Source organism: Pseudochaenichthys georgianus, chromosome 14 (genome assembly GCF_902827115.2).
Source record: "Pseudochaenichthys georgianus chromosome 14, fPseGeo1.2, whole genome shotgun sequence".
NCBI classification, from domain to species: domain Eukaryota; kingdom Metazoa; phylum Chordata; class Actinopteri; order Perciformes; family Channichthyidae; genus Pseudochaenichthys; species Pseudochaenichthys georgianus.
The window spans coordinates 26,798,387-26,816,876 of record NC_047516.1 but is presented as its reverse complement, the minus strand read 5'-3'; the positions used below and the strand labels follow the sequence as shown (position 1 = coordinate 26,816,876).

The window sequence follows — 18,490 nt, the reverse complement described above, 5'->3', positions numbered from 1 at the left end:
GATGGTCTGATGTAGAAAGAAAGGCTTGATAAAGAGCAGGAAAGAGACTGAAAGGGACTGTGGGATTTAGTGGCATCTAGCGTTTCAGTTGCAGATGGAAACCAAATTATTAGGACGGCATACAGATACTTTGTCTAACTTTTTCTTTAACTTCAGCTTGTTTCCTGATCTAACACCTGTTAAAATCACTTCGATTGTGTTAAATATTTGAATTGATAGTTGTAAAAAAAACATATCTGGAGCATGCATTTGCTGTATCCCAAAACTAGTCCTTTTGTTTCCAACATTGCTTTAAAATTAAGGAGAAACAAAAAACCTACATTTTGATAGACTCTGAAACCTCTAAATGTAAATTTTTACATTGAAAAACCCAATGGTCAATCCATTAAACCACTGTCAACATTTATATGGGATATCTTTTTGTTTTAAAGCCTGAGTGAAACAGATCTTATAATACTTTTTGCCATGATAATCTTTCTAGGTAAAGTGTACCATGTTCTAAATTGGACTAAAAATAATGTTTATTTTCTCATGGGTAAGATTCGAAATTTGGTTATCCTGGCAAACCCTTTTTTTGTAGGTTCTTAAGTGATAAGCAGTTAAATCAGTCTTGGAAATTGGATCACAACATTTTCTCTTCTCATTTGATTCTCAGGCCCTCAGTACTTTGTTACAACACATTTCATACCCCCAGTACATACAAAAAGAAACACAACCTCGGAATAAATAACAAGATAAATTATCTTTATTTTCACGTCTTTGTCATTTATAAAATTATGTGTCCAAAATGAATATTAACAAGGCAATACAGAGAATTATTTTAATAACTCAAGAGGTGGAACTGGGGCTCTAGAGACTGTTAACATTTCTATGCAGGCAGAAAAGGCAACGGTCGCTTAGATGGCATCAACATGATCACTACTTCACTGTAAAGGGCATTATTCTTTTACAGATGGACTTTGAGTACCGTGCTAGGAGTTGCCTGGGTCTCTAGAGCCTGCATCCACACCAAGCCCTTCAATGTACAGTCATTAAACTTCACAACCCAGGATTCATCACTGCTTATCGCTCAGCGTAAACCAGACACAGTTCATTCACAAACCCTTGAACATTCTCACACCGGATAACCCCCACTGAATGATCAGCGTCATCGTCATTATTAGCGAAAAGCATGATTCTTCTCTTATCTTAAACATAACGTCATATTCGTCTCCCTACAGTAAAAGACACAAAACCCCAGCAATTGTAAAAACCAAAATGGGAAGAATGAAGAAAAAAAGCTCTAATCTACAAAACCAAAACAAACAAGATCCTTAGATACCATGTGCTCAAAGAAAAATTGAAAATGGATTCTCGCAATTCTGTGTGTTGTTGCGAGTTGGTTTCACTGACGCAAGTTATCAAAAAAATTAAATATAATATACTGTATAGGTTATTATTACAGTAACAATGTTCCATGCGATCATTTTTCTCATCTTCTGTACAGAGTTGAGGATTCAGTAGTAAATAACAAGGATACAGACCTATAGCGCCTGGTGGCCAGAGTGCCAGAATGTTACAGAGCTGCGGAGAGCTGGGACAGGGGGTCTACAGAGTGGCCCAATGTCATGGTGGTGAAACAAAAGCGGCTGTTTTACACAAATCTGAATCAAAATAAAGCTATTATTTACTGGAAAATTTGGAAGGAACAGTCCACCCTTAAAGTTTCTCTCATTTTGCTTGATGTTCAAAGCCTTTTTTGTCTGATAATGTGTGTATTTTCTCTATGTGCTTAATCAATTTCAACCTAAAAAGATATTTTGGATGTGGATCAGTGTATTTCCTACAGTAGATGGCGGGAAATTAGCCACAGTTTGTTGGAAGAGACAGGAGAAGTGGCTAAGCAATGTACTGCAGCAGACAAAGGAAGAAGCAAAACATGTCTTAGCAACCTAAAATATCAGTCAAAGTGTATGTTGTATTATTTTCATCACTTTAACTTGCCGTGAGACAGCCCTTTCCTAGGGGGACTATTATTATAAGCCATTAGCTCTCTTTAAAGCCATCAGACTCCATTGACAAAAACAGTAATTTTACCTCACAGAACATGGACGTTTCTGGCCTACTGCTGCATACATCTTTAGTTTGTTTGTGTTATTGTGCATCTTTGGCGTTTTAAAAGGGTTGATTAAGATTAGCCAAAGTCGCACAATAACACAAAACGAACTGACGATCAAGGCAGAGATAGACCAGCAACTCCCGTGCTCAGCAAGGTCGAATTATTGTTTTTTTTCAATGGGCTTTGTAGAGAGCATAAATAACTCCTTTAGTTACCCATCGGAAAGCTATGTGTGACAGCAAGGTAAAGCAGTGAAGATACTCTAAAAATAACGTTCACTTAAACCGATAGGTTTTTTAGATATCTAACATACATTTTGCAGCTGCCATCCTCAACATCAGTACATTACTTTGCTAAGCACTTTTCTCCAAATCTGGGGCATCTCCACCGCCATTTTCAGGAGGTCATACTCTGAATTTGAATATGTTTCTCAATCAACCTCAACAAATCAAAAGGTATCCTTTAAGTGAGTGATGTCCTTCTGTGAACTTCCAAGAATGACAGAGCATGTGGAATAGGAAATTGGACTCGATGAAGACAGACCATCTTGGTTTGGCTTCCCCTGGAGTAGGAAAAACATCACCAGGCAACAAAATAGATGAATAGAACTACATACAGTCCTGTTAGCAATAGTCGCTCATTTTGGAAGTGTTTAAGGATGGATTTTCCTTTGGATTCTAAACCATGCTTCATGTCAAATTGTGGAAAATCAGGTTTGGAAGCAAGAAAAATGAAATAAAACATGCTCCTTGACAAACGCTATATTCATATGTAGCTTTATTAAATTAAATCGTTTTTGATGCGGCCGTTTTTTTTTTAAGTGCATACTCTCCTCCATGGAAGCAAAAGAGACCACAACCACCACTGACCCAGTCCGCAGAGCACCATGGCCCAACACATAAACCCATAATTAAGACTTAAAGACACAATCCAAACCCCGCGGGTTCATTCAGTCAAATACATTACTATTTAGTCATTATAAAACAATACCAAAGTGAGTCGCTAAAGCACTGAGAGAGCAGGAGGAGCAGCACTCAAAGCACACAAAAAAAGGCATCCTATTAAACATGCCGGAGATCAGGTGGACAGAGTCTCTGAGACCCCGAGTATCCCTGTCAGGGCAATACGAGTGCCAGTGGTGACGGTGGGTGCTAATCAAAGGATAGCAGAAACACATTCATTTAGACCACAAAGTGGAGGTGCAGTGGGCTGTATAAGGCATGAATGATACATGTGCTTAATGATTCATAACCAAGTGACACCATCAAGCAGTTTACTTGCCATTCCTTAACTTAATCTAACTACATCATCTGTGCGCAAGAAGCCTATCAAATCAAAACAGACGAATTAACTCAAGTAAGGCTATAAGCACACACACTTTAGCACTGGTGCAGGGTTAGATACAACTGAATACATTAAAAGGGTAGATGAACAACAGGATGCTCTAAGACCATCGTTATGTACAACATGTCATGAAGTCCATCGCCCTGTTCGGATCTGCCTTTAATTTAGACATTTGAAAGCTAAAACTCAGCACAGCAGACGGACATTAGATTGAGGCGTAACAGGACCAGCTACTCTACTGTTTGGTTGTTATTTGACATTTTGGTAATGCTTACTATGACACCCATGTCTTTTCCGCATTATAAACACACTTATAGGAGTTATAATCTGCTAATAGCACTGTTTAATTAGACTTAAACACTCAAAGCTTTATAACAATAATCACAACACATTAAAAAGTATTTTTTTTTAGGTTGAGGGTTCATAACACTTCATAATTGCAAGTCAGTCGCTGATATTTGTTTGCAAGGATCATAGTGTAATATAATTCCCATAGTTATAATGCATTATAATCATACAGTAGGTGCAGTATGAAAATAAAATGCAGTATATGTATGTCTTTAATACATTATAGACATGGGCTTGTAAAATAATTCAGTTAATCAGAAATATTACGATACTTTAGTCATGAAATACTTGTGTTATAAAAGATTGTAGAAATGTATGTCTATGATTGCTTATGACAATAATTATACAGTGCTATTAGCTAATCATTAGTCATTTACAATGCATTATAAACACAGGCGTGCCACAGACATTTTAATTTATTTATTTGTATTTTATACACGTTTACCAAGTCTGTGAGCTGACCTCAGCTCCTCCATTTAAGAGGCGAAGGAAGCGGCGTAAAGCTATTCACACCTTTAGGTGGAGCGAAATCTTCCCACCCCAACTCAAGGAGCCCAATGAGGTCATGACCCCGAGCCCACAGCTGCCTCCTCCACAGAGAGCGAGAAAGAGAGACAGAGAGTTAATCTGCATAAAAGCACGATCAGTAAGACTTCGGACAAAGAGCGATGGTGGAGCAGCGCTGTGACAAACTGGCCAGAGATACGATGTTGTTGTGCTGATAAGGCCACGCCCCTGGAACTCTCGGCCAGTAGTGTGTGTGTGTGTGTGTGTGTGTGTGTGTGTGTGGCGGTACCTCCAGATAATTGTTTAGTGGACACACACTGGAACAATGGTCATCTCGTATCCCGCTGTTTTCACCTCCTACGTTCTTGTTTATTCTCGTGATGTCTCTTCTCCCTGATGGCAGGCCTCTCAGTCTCTCTTTCCGTCTGTGCTATTTTCAAATGTCCCTCCCCCGACCCCTCTAATATTATTACTCGTTCTCCTGTCCTCCCTCCCCAAAGTCCAGTTACTGCACCACTGTATGTATAGTCAAGAAAACAATAAGCAGACATCTTTAAAAAGCAGAGCCGATATCTCACACACACACACACACACACACACACACACACACACACACACACACACACAGTGGTGTTTGTTGGACATGCAGGATTGGGGAACGAGGACAGGGGAGAGAAAAGGTTTCTAGCTCGTAAAGGGAAGAGGGGAGGCGTGTGTTTAAGTGTGTGAGTGTGTCGAGGGAGAGGACTTAGTCCCGCTTCCATCTCCTCCGGTATTTCTTTTCCTCATCACCTGCCGGAAAAAAAAAAAGATAAAACATTTAGAGTTCATAATAACTAGTGCGATTTGTCCATAGCTTTTTTCACTGGAGGGAAGAAAGCATGAAGAGGTTGAGTACCTTTTCAAAGAAGGTGAGACAAAAAGAGTTTAGGCTGAAGTAGAAATGCAGGAGAGAAGAAGAGAGTCAGTCAAATCCGATGTTCAACATTCATTGATTTAAGAAACTTCACCTCTACATTTTTCACACTCACACCACATTTTTATGAGTGGACATATTGGGGCCAACAGGCTCAACAAACCTTCTAGATAGTTCCTGGCGACATATTTTAGTGCCTCATCCAGGAGGATGACTGGGATGGAAATCTTCAGGACCACGATCCACTGGGACCAGTGCAGAGGGGTCACCTGGAAGATCAACTGGAGGACAGAGGGATTAGAAAGTCAGAGAGTCTTAACTAGGGATGCTCCGATCGATCACCGATCGAGATCGGCCGATACTCACTCTCTACCGATCGAGATCGGCCGATACTCACTCTCTACCGATCGAGATCGGCCGATACTCACTCTCTACCGATCGAGATCGGCCGATACTCACTCTCTACCGATCGAGATCGGCCGATACTCACTCTCTACCGATCGATCGGTGCTCTCTAAACATGCCGATCGCGATAGCAGATCGCATGACGTAAAATACATGACACTTTTCTCTGTGCGCAACAAAACAAGCTCGCCAAAATGGCTTCACCGGTCTGGCAGTATTTTAAGGTGTCCGAAAAAGACAGTAAAATAGCGGTATGCAATGTGTGTGTGAAGCAGAAATCCTGCAGCTCCGCCCGCTGTGATGGACCGGTGAGCGGAGCAAAACACACACTAATTAGAGTTAGACCTAACACACTTAGCTATTTTATCTACCTCTGGAACAAGCTAAACTAGTTAATATATTTATTCTTCACTGTCGGGTCAGTCATTACTGGATCAGTGAGCTGCATGAGATACTGACAGGCTGTCAGGAGAGGGGGAGAGAGGGGGGAGAGAGAGGGAGAGAGGAAAAGAGCGCTTCCGCTCATTTCTCCCGTGTTATTATCCAAAGTTAATGTAAACTTCAATAATGTACTTCATTTGAATGTAATAATTATGTTGGTTGTTGTTTGTGGAAGCTCCAGTGAATGAGCCCCATTAACTGAGTTTAAACATCACTTTAAATCTTCCATTTAGGCCCCGCCCACTCGATCGGATCGTCGATCGGTATCGGCCGATACTGATTCCGGCGATCGGCCCCGAAATTGGCGATCGGAGCATCCCTAGTCTTAACAGTAAAATAGATGCTGAGCACAGCCGACACTGTAATGAAGACTTTTCTGCTGCAAAACAACAAGTTTCCTGGGGAGACTTAAATGCGAAGAACATGCCCTGCCTTGGGAACGTTTGCAGTTTTGCATGACTTGCAGTTTTCCTGTATACAGTAGCGTTTGTTTGTCTGTATTAGGTTGCGTTCTACGGAGGCCCTAAGAAGTGGCAAAATACATTAAAATGGCAAGCAAAAAAAGGCTGGTGTCCCCCCCCCCACCCACCTTGGGTCATGACTTGAATACAGGTGGAAAAAATAAGAAATGCACAAATCGTCTTTCTTTTATTTCCTCAGTAAAAGCGTTTTTTGCGGGTGAATTGGTTTGTGTTGTTGTCGTCAGGATATTATGGTGTTGTTCCATTCACATTTTTCTTCCAGAGTTTTAATTTCTTGATGCACTCTAAACACAAGGTACATTTAGTGTGGGTTCGAAAGTTATTAACATTACCGTCATGTCTTTCTTTTGGCAATAAATTATATTTTAATTGTTGCTAATTTGGCATTTCTAGTCAGGTTAGCCTCTTGTGGCAAAAATCAGTATTACAACAACAAACACTTTATAAAGGTTACTTAGAAAATGTAACCTCGTAAACTTGTATTTTCTGTGGCAAACATTTTCTTTCCGACTGTTTCCTAGATCTAAATAGTCTGTATGTAGTTGTGTCTTCTATACTTTACATGTGTTTCTCAAGTTGCAGGGCAGTAACATTTTCAGGGCCACTGTAATTTTCTCTCAATGTATATTTTGCCATTCAAACATATCATGGAAACATATCATGGAAACATATCATGGAAAATCTGCCTTTTTAAAAATGTCATCATTCAACACCCCATAGATCCAAGAGTCATGTGGTTGAATTCTTACCGGCAGAGGCTCGACGTAGAGGATTAGGAAGTGGAGGGAGAGGGAGAGGACGATGGCTCCCAGCAGCCAGAAATTGACCCAGGGAGGCATCCTGATCAGGGACTGGTTCTCAGACAAACTGCCGGAGATAAATGTAAATAGATTAGACAATTTATCAGGTCCTGAAATTGATGCTATTCTATGATGTTAAAAGTTGATACAAGTCTTTAACCAGATTAGAATTAATGTAACAAGCAATCATTAAGTTCTCAGAATGGGCGATAGTATCCATGTAAACATGTCATGCAGCCCTTAATTTCAACCTTCCCTTTCTCAGATTCTTTCCTGAATAAGACATTACTATGTATTTCTATAAGGAGTTACTGACAGACTTGCACCATGAGCAATCCTGGCAAAAAAGCTTAATTTCCCCCTTCATACCACTGTGCCTTTTATTTTCTGCCTCCCCAAAAAAGCATTATTCAAGTTTTTAAAGATGTGTGGCTAAGCTTAATACCATTACCACAATCGCTAAATGCAGATTTGTTAAGGAGTTTTATAAAAGTCCTTACATTTGAAGTCATGAGAACAGAACCGAAGCAATGAAATACTGCAGCTGCAAAATGTATTTGAGCTATGTTAAACTATTTTAACCTTGACTTTCCGAAAGCGAAGCAACTATCTGTGCTATCTACAAAAGTACCAGCCTCAATTTAGAAAACAAGTTATTTATTATCAGTTAGTTTGTTTATTAGTTAGTTTGTTTATGTGTTTTTATGACTTTGGTGTTTCAAAGGGTTAGTTAAGATTCCCCAAAGCCACACAATAACATGAACAAATGAACTGTAGCAGCAATAGACAGGGAACTTCAAGGTTTTTTTGCAAGGTAAATGTTGTGTTTCTGTCAAAGGAGTTTGGTGGCCTTGAAAAGAACAGATGGAAAAAATAGCAGGCTTTTTTAAGGTAGCAAAATAAATGTTAATGCTGCCTGTGCCTCTAAAAAAATATATTTATTTAATACCCTGCTAGTATTCCTATCTCTTTTACCAAACTGAGGGGTGTGCCAACTCTCATCTAATGTACGTAAGATACCAAGCACCTCATTCAAACCCATTTCAAAAAGTGCCAACTATTCATTCAGCAGTGAAATAAGTAGATGTTTGTGATGGATGCGTTTTTCATGCTAAGAAAGTTGGTTAATTCTGTCAGCTGGACGACAACAGTGAGTCTTCTTTTTTACTGAAATCTGACAGCGTTGACATTTAAGGAGTGTTTACCCTCCACATCATAACGAAAGACGACCGACCTGTTGAGTGAGTTGAACATCTCGATGGTGACCAGCACAGACAGGGCCATGGTTGTGGGGTAGCGGGATTCAAACACATCACAGTCGATTCCCTTGAACATGGGGTTATCCTCAGTGCACTGCATGAAGTGTCTCTGTAGAGAGACAGACAGAGGAGTGAGTGTGTCTGTGTGCACGTGTGTGTATGTCCGCAGCAGGAACCCTGCGACCTGGTTTGATGGAGCTGAGATCTGATGGGTTAACAGCTGCAGAACCTTGGCCTTGTTCCCACTCTGCGTGTACCAAACCACATGGGTCTTACTTCCATTTCTATTTTGGTTAACACTGGGAGCAGGCCTAATCATTACCATCAACAGTGGCTGTTTTGTAAATTAAGTTTGAAGGGCTGTATGTCATAATAGATACAAATCTATATTCTGAGGACTGGACTGCGCTGGTGCTAATACATTTAGACAGAGTGTTGTGCTACTCACCAGCTGATAGAAGGACACTTGTGGGCCGCCCTCATCATACAGGTACCACCATGTGGCAGCGCCTACTGTTCCAAGACCCACATATCCTACAGGAGACACAGTCAGAAACAAAATTACATGTAAATCTAAAATGACTAGATAGATGTAGTTTATTCCCAGGAAGAACAAGGGTTTTTATGGGTTGTGTGCTTTTAACCTTGGATGTCTGTTAACTGCAAGAGCTAACTATGTGTAGCTGCAGTTAGCATTATTATGCTAGTAGCTGCTGCTTTTACGTAGTCCATGTGTCATTGTAGAAGGTTGACAGATGTCCATCGACGCTAAGGCTGTGCTAAATAGAATCTTTTTGGAAATGCAAGGGTGTGCCGCACACAAAATGTACCTCTGACAAGAAGTTACGTTTAGTAGGTCTGTCTGAAAAACAACTAGCCTGAGTTGTATTTAAAAAGGATGGAGGTGTGAAGCATGGTCCAAGGTGAACGCATTCCATTATCAGTCTCATGAACACCGCTATAGCATTTGTGTTAGGGCTGTGCAATTAATCGTATTTTAATCGCGATTACGGCTTGCGACGATTATGAAAACAGCATAATTGACATAATACGATTATTTTGCTGGTTGCGTGTTCGCCCCTCCCTAAAAGCCCACTCGGCCACGTGGGAGTGACATGTGTTGTGAGTGTTCAGCGCGAGCGAAGATGTCAGAACAAGAGCAGCAACTCGTTAAAAAGAAGGGTAAAACTATTTCCACTATTTGCCATTACACATTTCACATCGCTAAAGATATGTGCCCAGTTGGCACTGTTAGCAACCAGGGCTTTAAGCCCTGGTAACTTGTCAACACGTTGGACAAGCGTTACGCGATGCCGTCTCGGTATTATTTCAGCAGGTCTGCGCTGCCTGCACTATATGACAAATACCGTGGGGAAGTTGAGAGAGATGTGGCTTCAGCTGACTACTTTGCTACCACAACAGACCTATGGTCTAGGCTAGACCATAGGTCTGTTGTGGTAGCAAAGTAGTAGTCTAGCCCAGGGGTGCCCAACCAGTCGATCGCGAGATGTGTCTAAAAATAGAACAACCATATTCTGTTTTATCGTTAATGTCCTGTAACATAATCTTGCTGTGCCAGAATAATGCACTTGAACGCATCAAAGCTTTGTGATTGGCCGGCGTCACCCCATGTGTCGGGGCGTGGCTGAGGGTCTTCAGTCCAGGTGGCAATATTGTCACCTGCAGGCGCTCATCTCTGAAACCAGACCATGTCAACAGGCTGGTGTTTCTTGCAAAACATCTTTAAGAGATGACATGAGCAGCCCTACCAGCATTTGCCATGGTGGCCTAAACATTTTTATTTGGTCTTAAATTGTAGTTCAACATTTATTTCCTGTTACTTCTGGACCATGACGGTTGGCCAGCCTTCAACGTTTAACTGAGTGGAATATGTTGAATATGTTTTACCAACATGTTGGCTATATGTTAAGGAGTTTTCAGTAGGCTGTGACAGTGCACTGCATCATATTTGATTTAATTTATTTTGGTCTAATTTATTAGTATTTATCATATTAATAATAATCGTCAAAAATAATCGTGATATTAATTATTGACCCAAATAATCGTGATTATGATTTTTGCCATAATAGCACAGCCCTAATTTGTGTGGCATTTATGTTGTGTGGGGAATCTTCAGAAATCCTTTCTCCAGATAGGGAAATTCCCAAACTCAGAAACAGATATTAACATCTTATGTTATACTTTCTGATCAATGAAATATAACACATGTTCTTAGTATCATCTGTGTTGTTTCATTGCTTCCAAGTAATAACTTGAAGCTAATCACACACTGAAATCTTAATCCCAACACAGGAAATGGCAACACCTGTTGATGATGTAAATGCAGTATTGGCATTTGCAGAGGTCTATGCTCGCCAGTTGCAATTCTAGTTTTACTTTCATACATACATTTTATGTCAATTCATTATCTATAGTGAGAAAATGCATAATCACACATCAAATCACAGCAGAGCTAAACATACCTCCAATGGCCAAATATCTGAAGAAGAGCCAGCCAGAGATGAGGGGCTCCTTTGGGTTGCGGGGGGGTTTGTCCATGATGTCCAGGTCTGGGGGGTTGAAGCCCAGGGCGGTGGCTGGCAGGCCGTCAGTCACCAGGTTCACCCAGAGCAGCTGCACTGGGATCAGAGCCTCAGGGAGCCCCAGGATGGCTGTCAGGAAGATGCTGGAGAGAGAGTGAGGAGAAACCAACATCAGCTGATGACGTCAGACTCGACGTGAAGATAATATCTCAGCGTGTTCCTCTTCCTCACCAGACCACTTCCCCCACGTTGGAGGAGATGAGGTATCTGATGAACTGCTTCATGTTGTTGTAGATGGCTCTGCCCTCCTCTACGGCAGCCACGATGGTGGAGAAGTTATCATCAGAGAGCACCATCTCAGACGCTGACTTGGCCACCGCTGTGCCGGAGCCCATGGCGATGCCGATCTCGGCTTTCTTCAGGGCGGGGGCGTCGTTCACACCATCTCCTGTCTGGGACCACAAAAGATCAATCCTCAGAAAACCTGACTTGTATTCGATTCCTGATTCTGTCAATAATCCCAAAACAATTGCAGAAAAGACCAATTATTTAAAAATGAATGACTTCCTCTCAGACGGCAACTTTATTTGGAAATGGAATCAGATTTTCCGGAGATGGAAGGGGGAGCAGGAAAAAATGTCATTATATAAGACTGATTCACCAATGCAAAAGTGAAATGGTCAATATTACAAAATAACAAGATTTGTTATCTTGCAAATGTATGATTACATAATTTCAGAGAGTATCTAAAAAGAAATTCTCGAAAAGGCACGACTTTAATCTCGGAAGTTCTACTTTTTCTTCTCTGAATAGTATTTAAACCCAAAATGGCCCAAAAATGCAACTGCTTAGAAAGTAATCTTGTATAACAAATGGACCTTTTCTGGAGAAAACCTTTGAATACATTTCTTTTAAGGGTCTTTTTTGAGGGAACATATATATATATATTTTTTACTATTCTAACCTCAACTTGTTTTTCATTCCCACATTTTCAGGGGCGATAACACTTTTAACAGAGACTAACGGCGATGAAAGCTAACGACTATGTTGTCACACAACGTCTCATTATCGTGTCAGATCCAGACAAGATTAATCAAGAGCTGAGCAAGTGAGATATATTAATCTGTCACGACAGGGCCTAAAGCTGCGTTAGACCGCTGTGAATGGTAGAGTTAGTCTGACAGGCAAATGGTGATATTGCTGTCTCCCTCCCTCCCATCTTCCCCTCCGATCACCCGTCTTCTGAGACATGTGTCAGATAGGATGCAGCGGAGCGGGCTGGAGATGACAGCTTCTGATAGCAGTGTTTGAGAGAGCAGCCTCAGAGAGACCTGAAACATGTCCCGCCTCACTGGCCTCTTCTCATGCATTCTCCACCAGTCGTTCAGACAACGCAACAACCAGAGGAAGGTGGGAAATGCTTTGTTTTTCTGTCTTGCAACAGGCGTAAAGTACGGAGCCCTGGGAGTCGAGATGGAAAAAAAATACCCGGTATTTTCTCCTCCTTTTTCACTGATGAAACAAAGGAACGATGAACAATTATCTTGTTAAAATTGTTCCTCCCTCATTAACGCAGGAGCTTAAAAAAAAATGGAATCAGACTTATTTTTTCTTTCTAATCTCTTAGTTCTTCCATTAATAAGAAACTTATTAAATGTATAATGATTTAATTAGCAGGAAGTAAAGAAAATGTATAGTTTAAGGGGTGGGTGTAGGATAAAAAGTATAGATGCACACTATAAATTCACAAGGGCATCCCCCCCCTTCGCTCACCATGGCAGTAATCTCATTGAATGACTGCAGGAATCCCACAATCTTAGACTTGTGAGCTGGCTCCACGCGGGCGAAGCATCGCCCCCGTTTGACGGCTTCTCTCTGCTCCTCCAGCGTGAGGTCATCGAACTCGCGCCCCGTGTAGGCCATTCCGGTCACGTCGTCATCCTCGCCGAAGATGCCAACTCGTCTGCAGATAGCCACAGCTGTGCCCTTGTTGTCTCCCGTGATCATAATGACGCGGATGCCTGCCTCGTTGCACAGTTTCACTGAACCGATCACCTCCTTCCTGGGCGGGTCCAGCATGCCCACACAGCCAACAAATGTGAGGCCCAACTGAATAAGAAAAAAAAAGAAAAGAGAGGAGGATTAGGTGGAACAGGACTATCAGAAAACCGAATCTCACCTCGAATCCTCAGAAATGGAATTCACATTATTTGTATTTGTTGTATTGCTGCTGAAATCATCAAACTGATTAGTTTCGATGCAACAAAAAACGGTTTCAGGGAATGAGAACCAAGAGTAGAAGGGTTATGCTTTCAGTGGAAAGATTGTCTCACTGCTGTCAAACGAAAACCAGACGGCAGCAAAGAGGACACTATCTGTGAATAGGGTAAACTAAAACATCTCACCATGATACTTCCATGGTTGATCAATTATATTTATATATATTATGCATGACAATGTTTCTGAAATGTTTATTATTACATTCCATTTTCTACATGTTTTTAAAGAATAAAAAGTTATGTTTAATATGCTATGGATAATAGATGAACAAACCCCTCTGTATAGACATTTAGAATATATATATATATAATTAAACTTTTATTTATTTAATTGTTGGTATGACTATACAGTAGGAAAAGACACAACAGGCAAATTGTGTAAAATACTAAAGGATATGATAAAACTTCCACAGTTCATTACTAAGTACAATACTTGTTTTAATAACCGGTGTTCTAAAAGGTGTTGTTGAAACATGCAGATGAGGCCTTATCAAATGCTCACTTAGGTGAATTTAGGACAGATCTACAAATGCATAGTGTAGTTAAATGAGCACCTAAATGTGTATTTTGGATGTTTTGATTTCACAAGTCTCAAGGAAGAAGCAACTCTCATCTCTGAAACTGACCAGTGCATGTTTTTGCCTGTGGTGTGTCACCAAATGAGCCTATTTGACCAACTTGGATTCCTAAGATAAGCATCAGATGTCACCTCCGCTGTACCTCATAACCTGCAAACTTGTTTGAATTCTCCAGGTCCATGTCCTCTTTGCGTGGCGGGACGTCACGAGTGGCCAGGGCCAGGCAGCGCAGTGTGTCCCTGCCCGTCCCCCATTCCCTGATCTTAGACAGCAGCTGGTCCCTCAAGGCGTCGGTCAGCGGGACCTTCCCTGTCCCCACCCTCAGGTACTGACAGCGCTCTATCACACTCTCTGGAGCCCCCTGAGGGGAGGAGAGAGAACAACATCAAGCCCTGAAAGCAACAAATACAAATGATGAAAGTCTCTCTGTTTATTGGTTATATTATTTGTTCATGCCTTGATGAACATCTTGCTCTGGGACCCTGGCTTGACGGGGGTGCAGTAGACAGACATGGATTTGCGGTCACGAGAGAACTCCAGAGTGAACTCTTTCTTCATCAACTGCTTGATCACCTGAGGGATGAAGAATAGGGACATGTTACAGAAGAAAAGAAGAAGAGAGCCAGAGCTGGAGCTAAGCAGCTGAATCTGTGGGCAGCTGTCAGGCCAGTGAGCAGGCTGCTGACAGCTGATGAATGACTCTTCAGGCAAAGCACTCAACCATCTTGTCTGGATGTCTGCCTGCCGCCTCAGATGTCTGTGTACAACAGCACATGATGATAATGTAGACCTGGCTGAGGATGGTTAGGAATAACTACTGGAGGTTTATGTACAATTAGAGCTAAATGCTAATGGGAAGAAATACCAAAATACAGGGTTGATACATATTTTTCAAAGTCAAATTCTAGCTTTTCCAGCACCTTACATTGTGCTTAATTACATTTATATGCAGTTCATACATCAGTGGCAACCTCATTGGTATCTATACAATCCAATACAACTGTTCTGCTTTAAAGCTTACTTTCCTGATTCCCCAAATTCCTAGTTTTTTTTTTTTAAATGTCATGGAAGTGTTCATTAAATCAATTGTTAAGCGTTGAGGTCATAGTTGGTAGTGGTGCTGTACTGGACTGCATTATCATATGGCGCTCCTACTATTCTTCCTTCCTCTATTTCTAAATATGGAGGAAAAAAAACTAGCACTATATAAATATAATTTAGTCCAGTTCAACAACACTGCAATCATTTTATTTGTGACAATATCAACAAATAGGAGCTATTTGGCAGAAATGGATTCTTTATAAAAGTATTGCAATTCCAAGCATTTTCAAGCGCTTTCTTCAAAATCTACGCTTCAAACCTTGTAAACACCACACTAAAGTGTTTTCAAGGCTTTCTAGCAACCAACGAGCCTTGAACATACTGTAGGTTCACTTGAGGATCACATGCCTACAAACACCCCCCTTCCCTGCACATTATCTGCACTTAATGTCCTGTTTGTCTTTCTACCACTAGGTGTCCCTCTCGTTCAGAGTCTGAGCTGATCCCATTAACCCTGAGGAGCTGGAAGGTGTCCGACTGAGATGTACAAACACTGTCAGGGGACTTCTGATGGATGTCCTGAAATGTGACAAACCTTCTCTCTTCATCAAACAGGGAGACCATCTGGATTCTGAAATTACTTTCAACCGTCTATTCTAGCCGTGTACGTGCAGCAGAGATTTGGAAGGTCATCTCCTCTGAATTTCATGTGCTAAAAGATGCATGTCATTGTTAGACCTATATCATACTTCTGCTTCTCTGCCCTTCTGACTTGTATGGTTTGTCACTGACAAGCTTTGTTCCTCCTGAAAGTGACTACAACTGGATTGAACGACCTTAATGTAGGAGTGAAAATACTTGAAACCAGAGGTGACCTTCACACATTTGTTGCCAGATCCCTCAGTGATGCATGGGTCTCTCAGACACCAAAACATGCTCTCTTGCACAGGTCAGACTCACCTCTTACGTCTGGGTCTCTTTAGCAGGGCTCATGCACTTTATTTGTGAGAAGCTGCAGCCAGTAAGCAGCAGGGAGGCATGCCGTCTCTACAGCTTGTTGTAAATTACATTTTAAATATTTAACTCATAACCAAACACACAGGTTCACACCCTGAAGTCAAACATATGTCCATCAACAACCATGTGCTTTGTTAAATAGCCCTGGAGTTAGGCTGCAAACTCTAAACCTGTTGACTCATCTCATTTCAAGTCACTCGGCATAAAAAAAAATACTAAAATGTAAAATAATCTACCACAAATATGAAGAACCAGGGGCATACTAGGTCATTATGTCATCCCGCGTCAAGGCAGCATACTGTATGTTATAATGAGCAATTGATTGGAGAATAGAAGTGTGGCACAGATTAGCATTACACTGATATAAAATGGAAATTGTTTTTTAAAATATTTATTTTAAAAACCTGGCACCTACATTACCCACAATGCAACTTAAACATAGTGGAAGGGGGGAAATATTTGGTTGCGTCATGCTAGTAGCGGCTAATATGGCCTTAAACGAAAAGGGTTTTGCCAAAATAATTTAGCAAGTTTCTTTGAATTCCATCTGTGAAAATCAGGGGAAAAGTATGTGTTTGTTGTGAAGTACGCCTTTACCACACGTTCTAACTAGGACTGTCACATAATACAGCTGAACAAAAAAGGAACTTAGAAATATGATCAGGACAATCTATTCGTCACCTGTCAATTTAAGCCACAAACATAGGGGGAAAAAAACTATTAGACTTAGAACATATGTAACCAGAATTATTTGTCTTCTCACTCGCCTCTCAGGACTTCTGTATCTGACGCAATCAAATGAGGCAATTTATCAGATGTTGTGCAGCCTTAAAAGACTTATACAACTTTTTCTCAAGCGGCAGTAATCCCCAAAACCTAAATACAGACTGTGATGGTGTAAGTCGGTGGATAGTCCTTTTTGACACAGACAAACACATGTAGCTCACCGAGTTGCAGATACCGGCACGTTCCACCTTGCTGACTCCGGACAGGTCAGTCTTGAAGACGTTCATCTTCTCCACCAGGGTGATGAGAGCCGTCTCTGTGGCCTCACCCACCTTCTCATACACCCCTTTGGCCTGCGGGAGACAAACATGCCAACTGTTTTATAGAAGCCAAGTTATACAGTAAGCATTTAGGATTGATAGGTTGTTTACTTCTGCCTCCACACATGTTAAGTCCTACATGCAAAGTGTAGGTGGGATGAACCAGGATCACTCATCGTTTGTTTCTGAGATGCGGCAATAAACCACTCATGTTTAAACAAGTTTTGATCTCCCACTAACTTACTTTATACAAAATAGTACAACATTGGTGACAAAATGACCCCTACAGAACAGAAACAACGAGTGTGGGGGAATGCATGGAAGTTGAGAAGAGCCTTATCACTCCTCAGCATAAGTACCATGATACCATGGTGATGACTAGGAGGGGAAAAAAGCATTTCAAAAGCAAAGAGAAAAAATAGCTAAAGATAAAGAGAAACAGCTTTGCAGACTATCTACATGCACACAAACCTATATAAAACAACAAAAGAAAGGGAAAACCCCCTAAGCATAACAAAGGTCATTTTTGACTTTTTCTTTTTCATCTATTAAAGGGTTACATTTATCAACTTTGACCGTTATGATCAGGACTACTGTTGGTTTAAAGATTTTACTCAGCACAATAGAAAAATAATACTATTATATAATATTTATTTGGGAGTTTTTTGCCCACATACACTTTCTCCTCCAAGTACATCAGGGCACTTTTGTTTCCAAAGGGATGCACAATGGCTTAAAAATGTGCTACAATTATCCATGTGTGTGTTTTATGTCAATTACCTCATTGTAGTCCAGTGAAGAGTCATTGCACATTGAGCACACTGTGGCCAACTCCAAAAGTCCATCAAAGTCTCCGCACTGGACAGGCTTGTCTCCTTTCAGTCTGGGAGGAAAACACACACACACAGAAACGTCACTCACAACAGCAAAACACAGGGGAGAAACACTTCACACTTCGCTACACACAGACACAATACCCCAATCAATATTTATGAGTGGGGAAGACGGTAAGTTGTTTAGCATTCCAAAGTTGCCTTCGTGGTTGAACAGTAGTAAACTGTATGTGTGTGTGTGTGTTGACAAGCAGTGCTGATTGCATGACGACCATGGATCTCTTCCCAGTAAAGACTGCAACTGTTGCTAGCGAGGCTCCCACACAGTAACCCACACTGTGCTGTTATGAAATCGACAGGTTCATGCAGAGTCACAATGCTGTACTCGAGCAAACGGCGAAATTAACATGCATATACAATGACCTGTGGAACCCTTCTCTTACATAATAACCAGCTACCTACCTGTAACACTCCACTTCTTCTATTATTTCAAAAGTATTATTATCATATGTATTCTGATATAACACATCATTGAAAATCTGAATCTCTAAAA

At 41.0% G+C, this 18,490-nt stretch overlaps 1 protein-coding gene across 1 annotated transcript in view; it reads right to left on the bottom strand.

The window, feature by feature from the left end:
- Nucleotides 1-723: 723 nt before the first annotated feature.
- Nucleotides 724-18,490, bottom strand: part of atp2a3 (ATPase sarcoplasmic/endoplasmic reticulum Ca2+ transporting 3) — a 66,435-nt gene continuing 48,668 nt past the window's right edge. The window contains exons 10-21 of the mRNA XM_034099412.2: nucleotides 17,885-17,987; nucleotides 17,006-17,137; nucleotides 14,457-14,573; nucleotides 14,143-14,361; nucleotides 12,917-13,252; nucleotides 11,375-11,595; nucleotides 11,084-11,286; nucleotides 9,049-9,134; nucleotides 8,576-8,709; nucleotides 7,291-7,408; nucleotides 5,377-5,494; nucleotides 724-5,089 (exon numbers count right to left, since the gene is read on the bottom strand). Coding sequence (XP_033955303.1) covers nucleotides 5,046-5,089; nucleotides 5,377-5,494; nucleotides 7,291-7,408; nucleotides 8,576-8,709; nucleotides 9,049-9,134; nucleotides 11,084-11,286; nucleotides 11,375-11,595; nucleotides 12,917-13,252; nucleotides 14,143-14,361; nucleotides 14,457-14,573; nucleotides 17,006-17,137; nucleotides 17,885-17,987 — 1,831 coding nt within the window. The 3' untranslated portion in view covers nucleotides 724-5,045. The remainder of the gene's footprint in view (nucleotides 5,090-5,376; nucleotides 5,495-7,290; nucleotides 7,409-8,575; nucleotides 8,710-9,048; nucleotides 9,135-11,083; nucleotides 11,287-11,374; nucleotides 11,596-12,916; nucleotides 13,253-14,142; nucleotides 14,362-14,456; nucleotides 14,574-17,005; nucleotides 17,138-17,884; nucleotides 17,988-18,490) is intronic.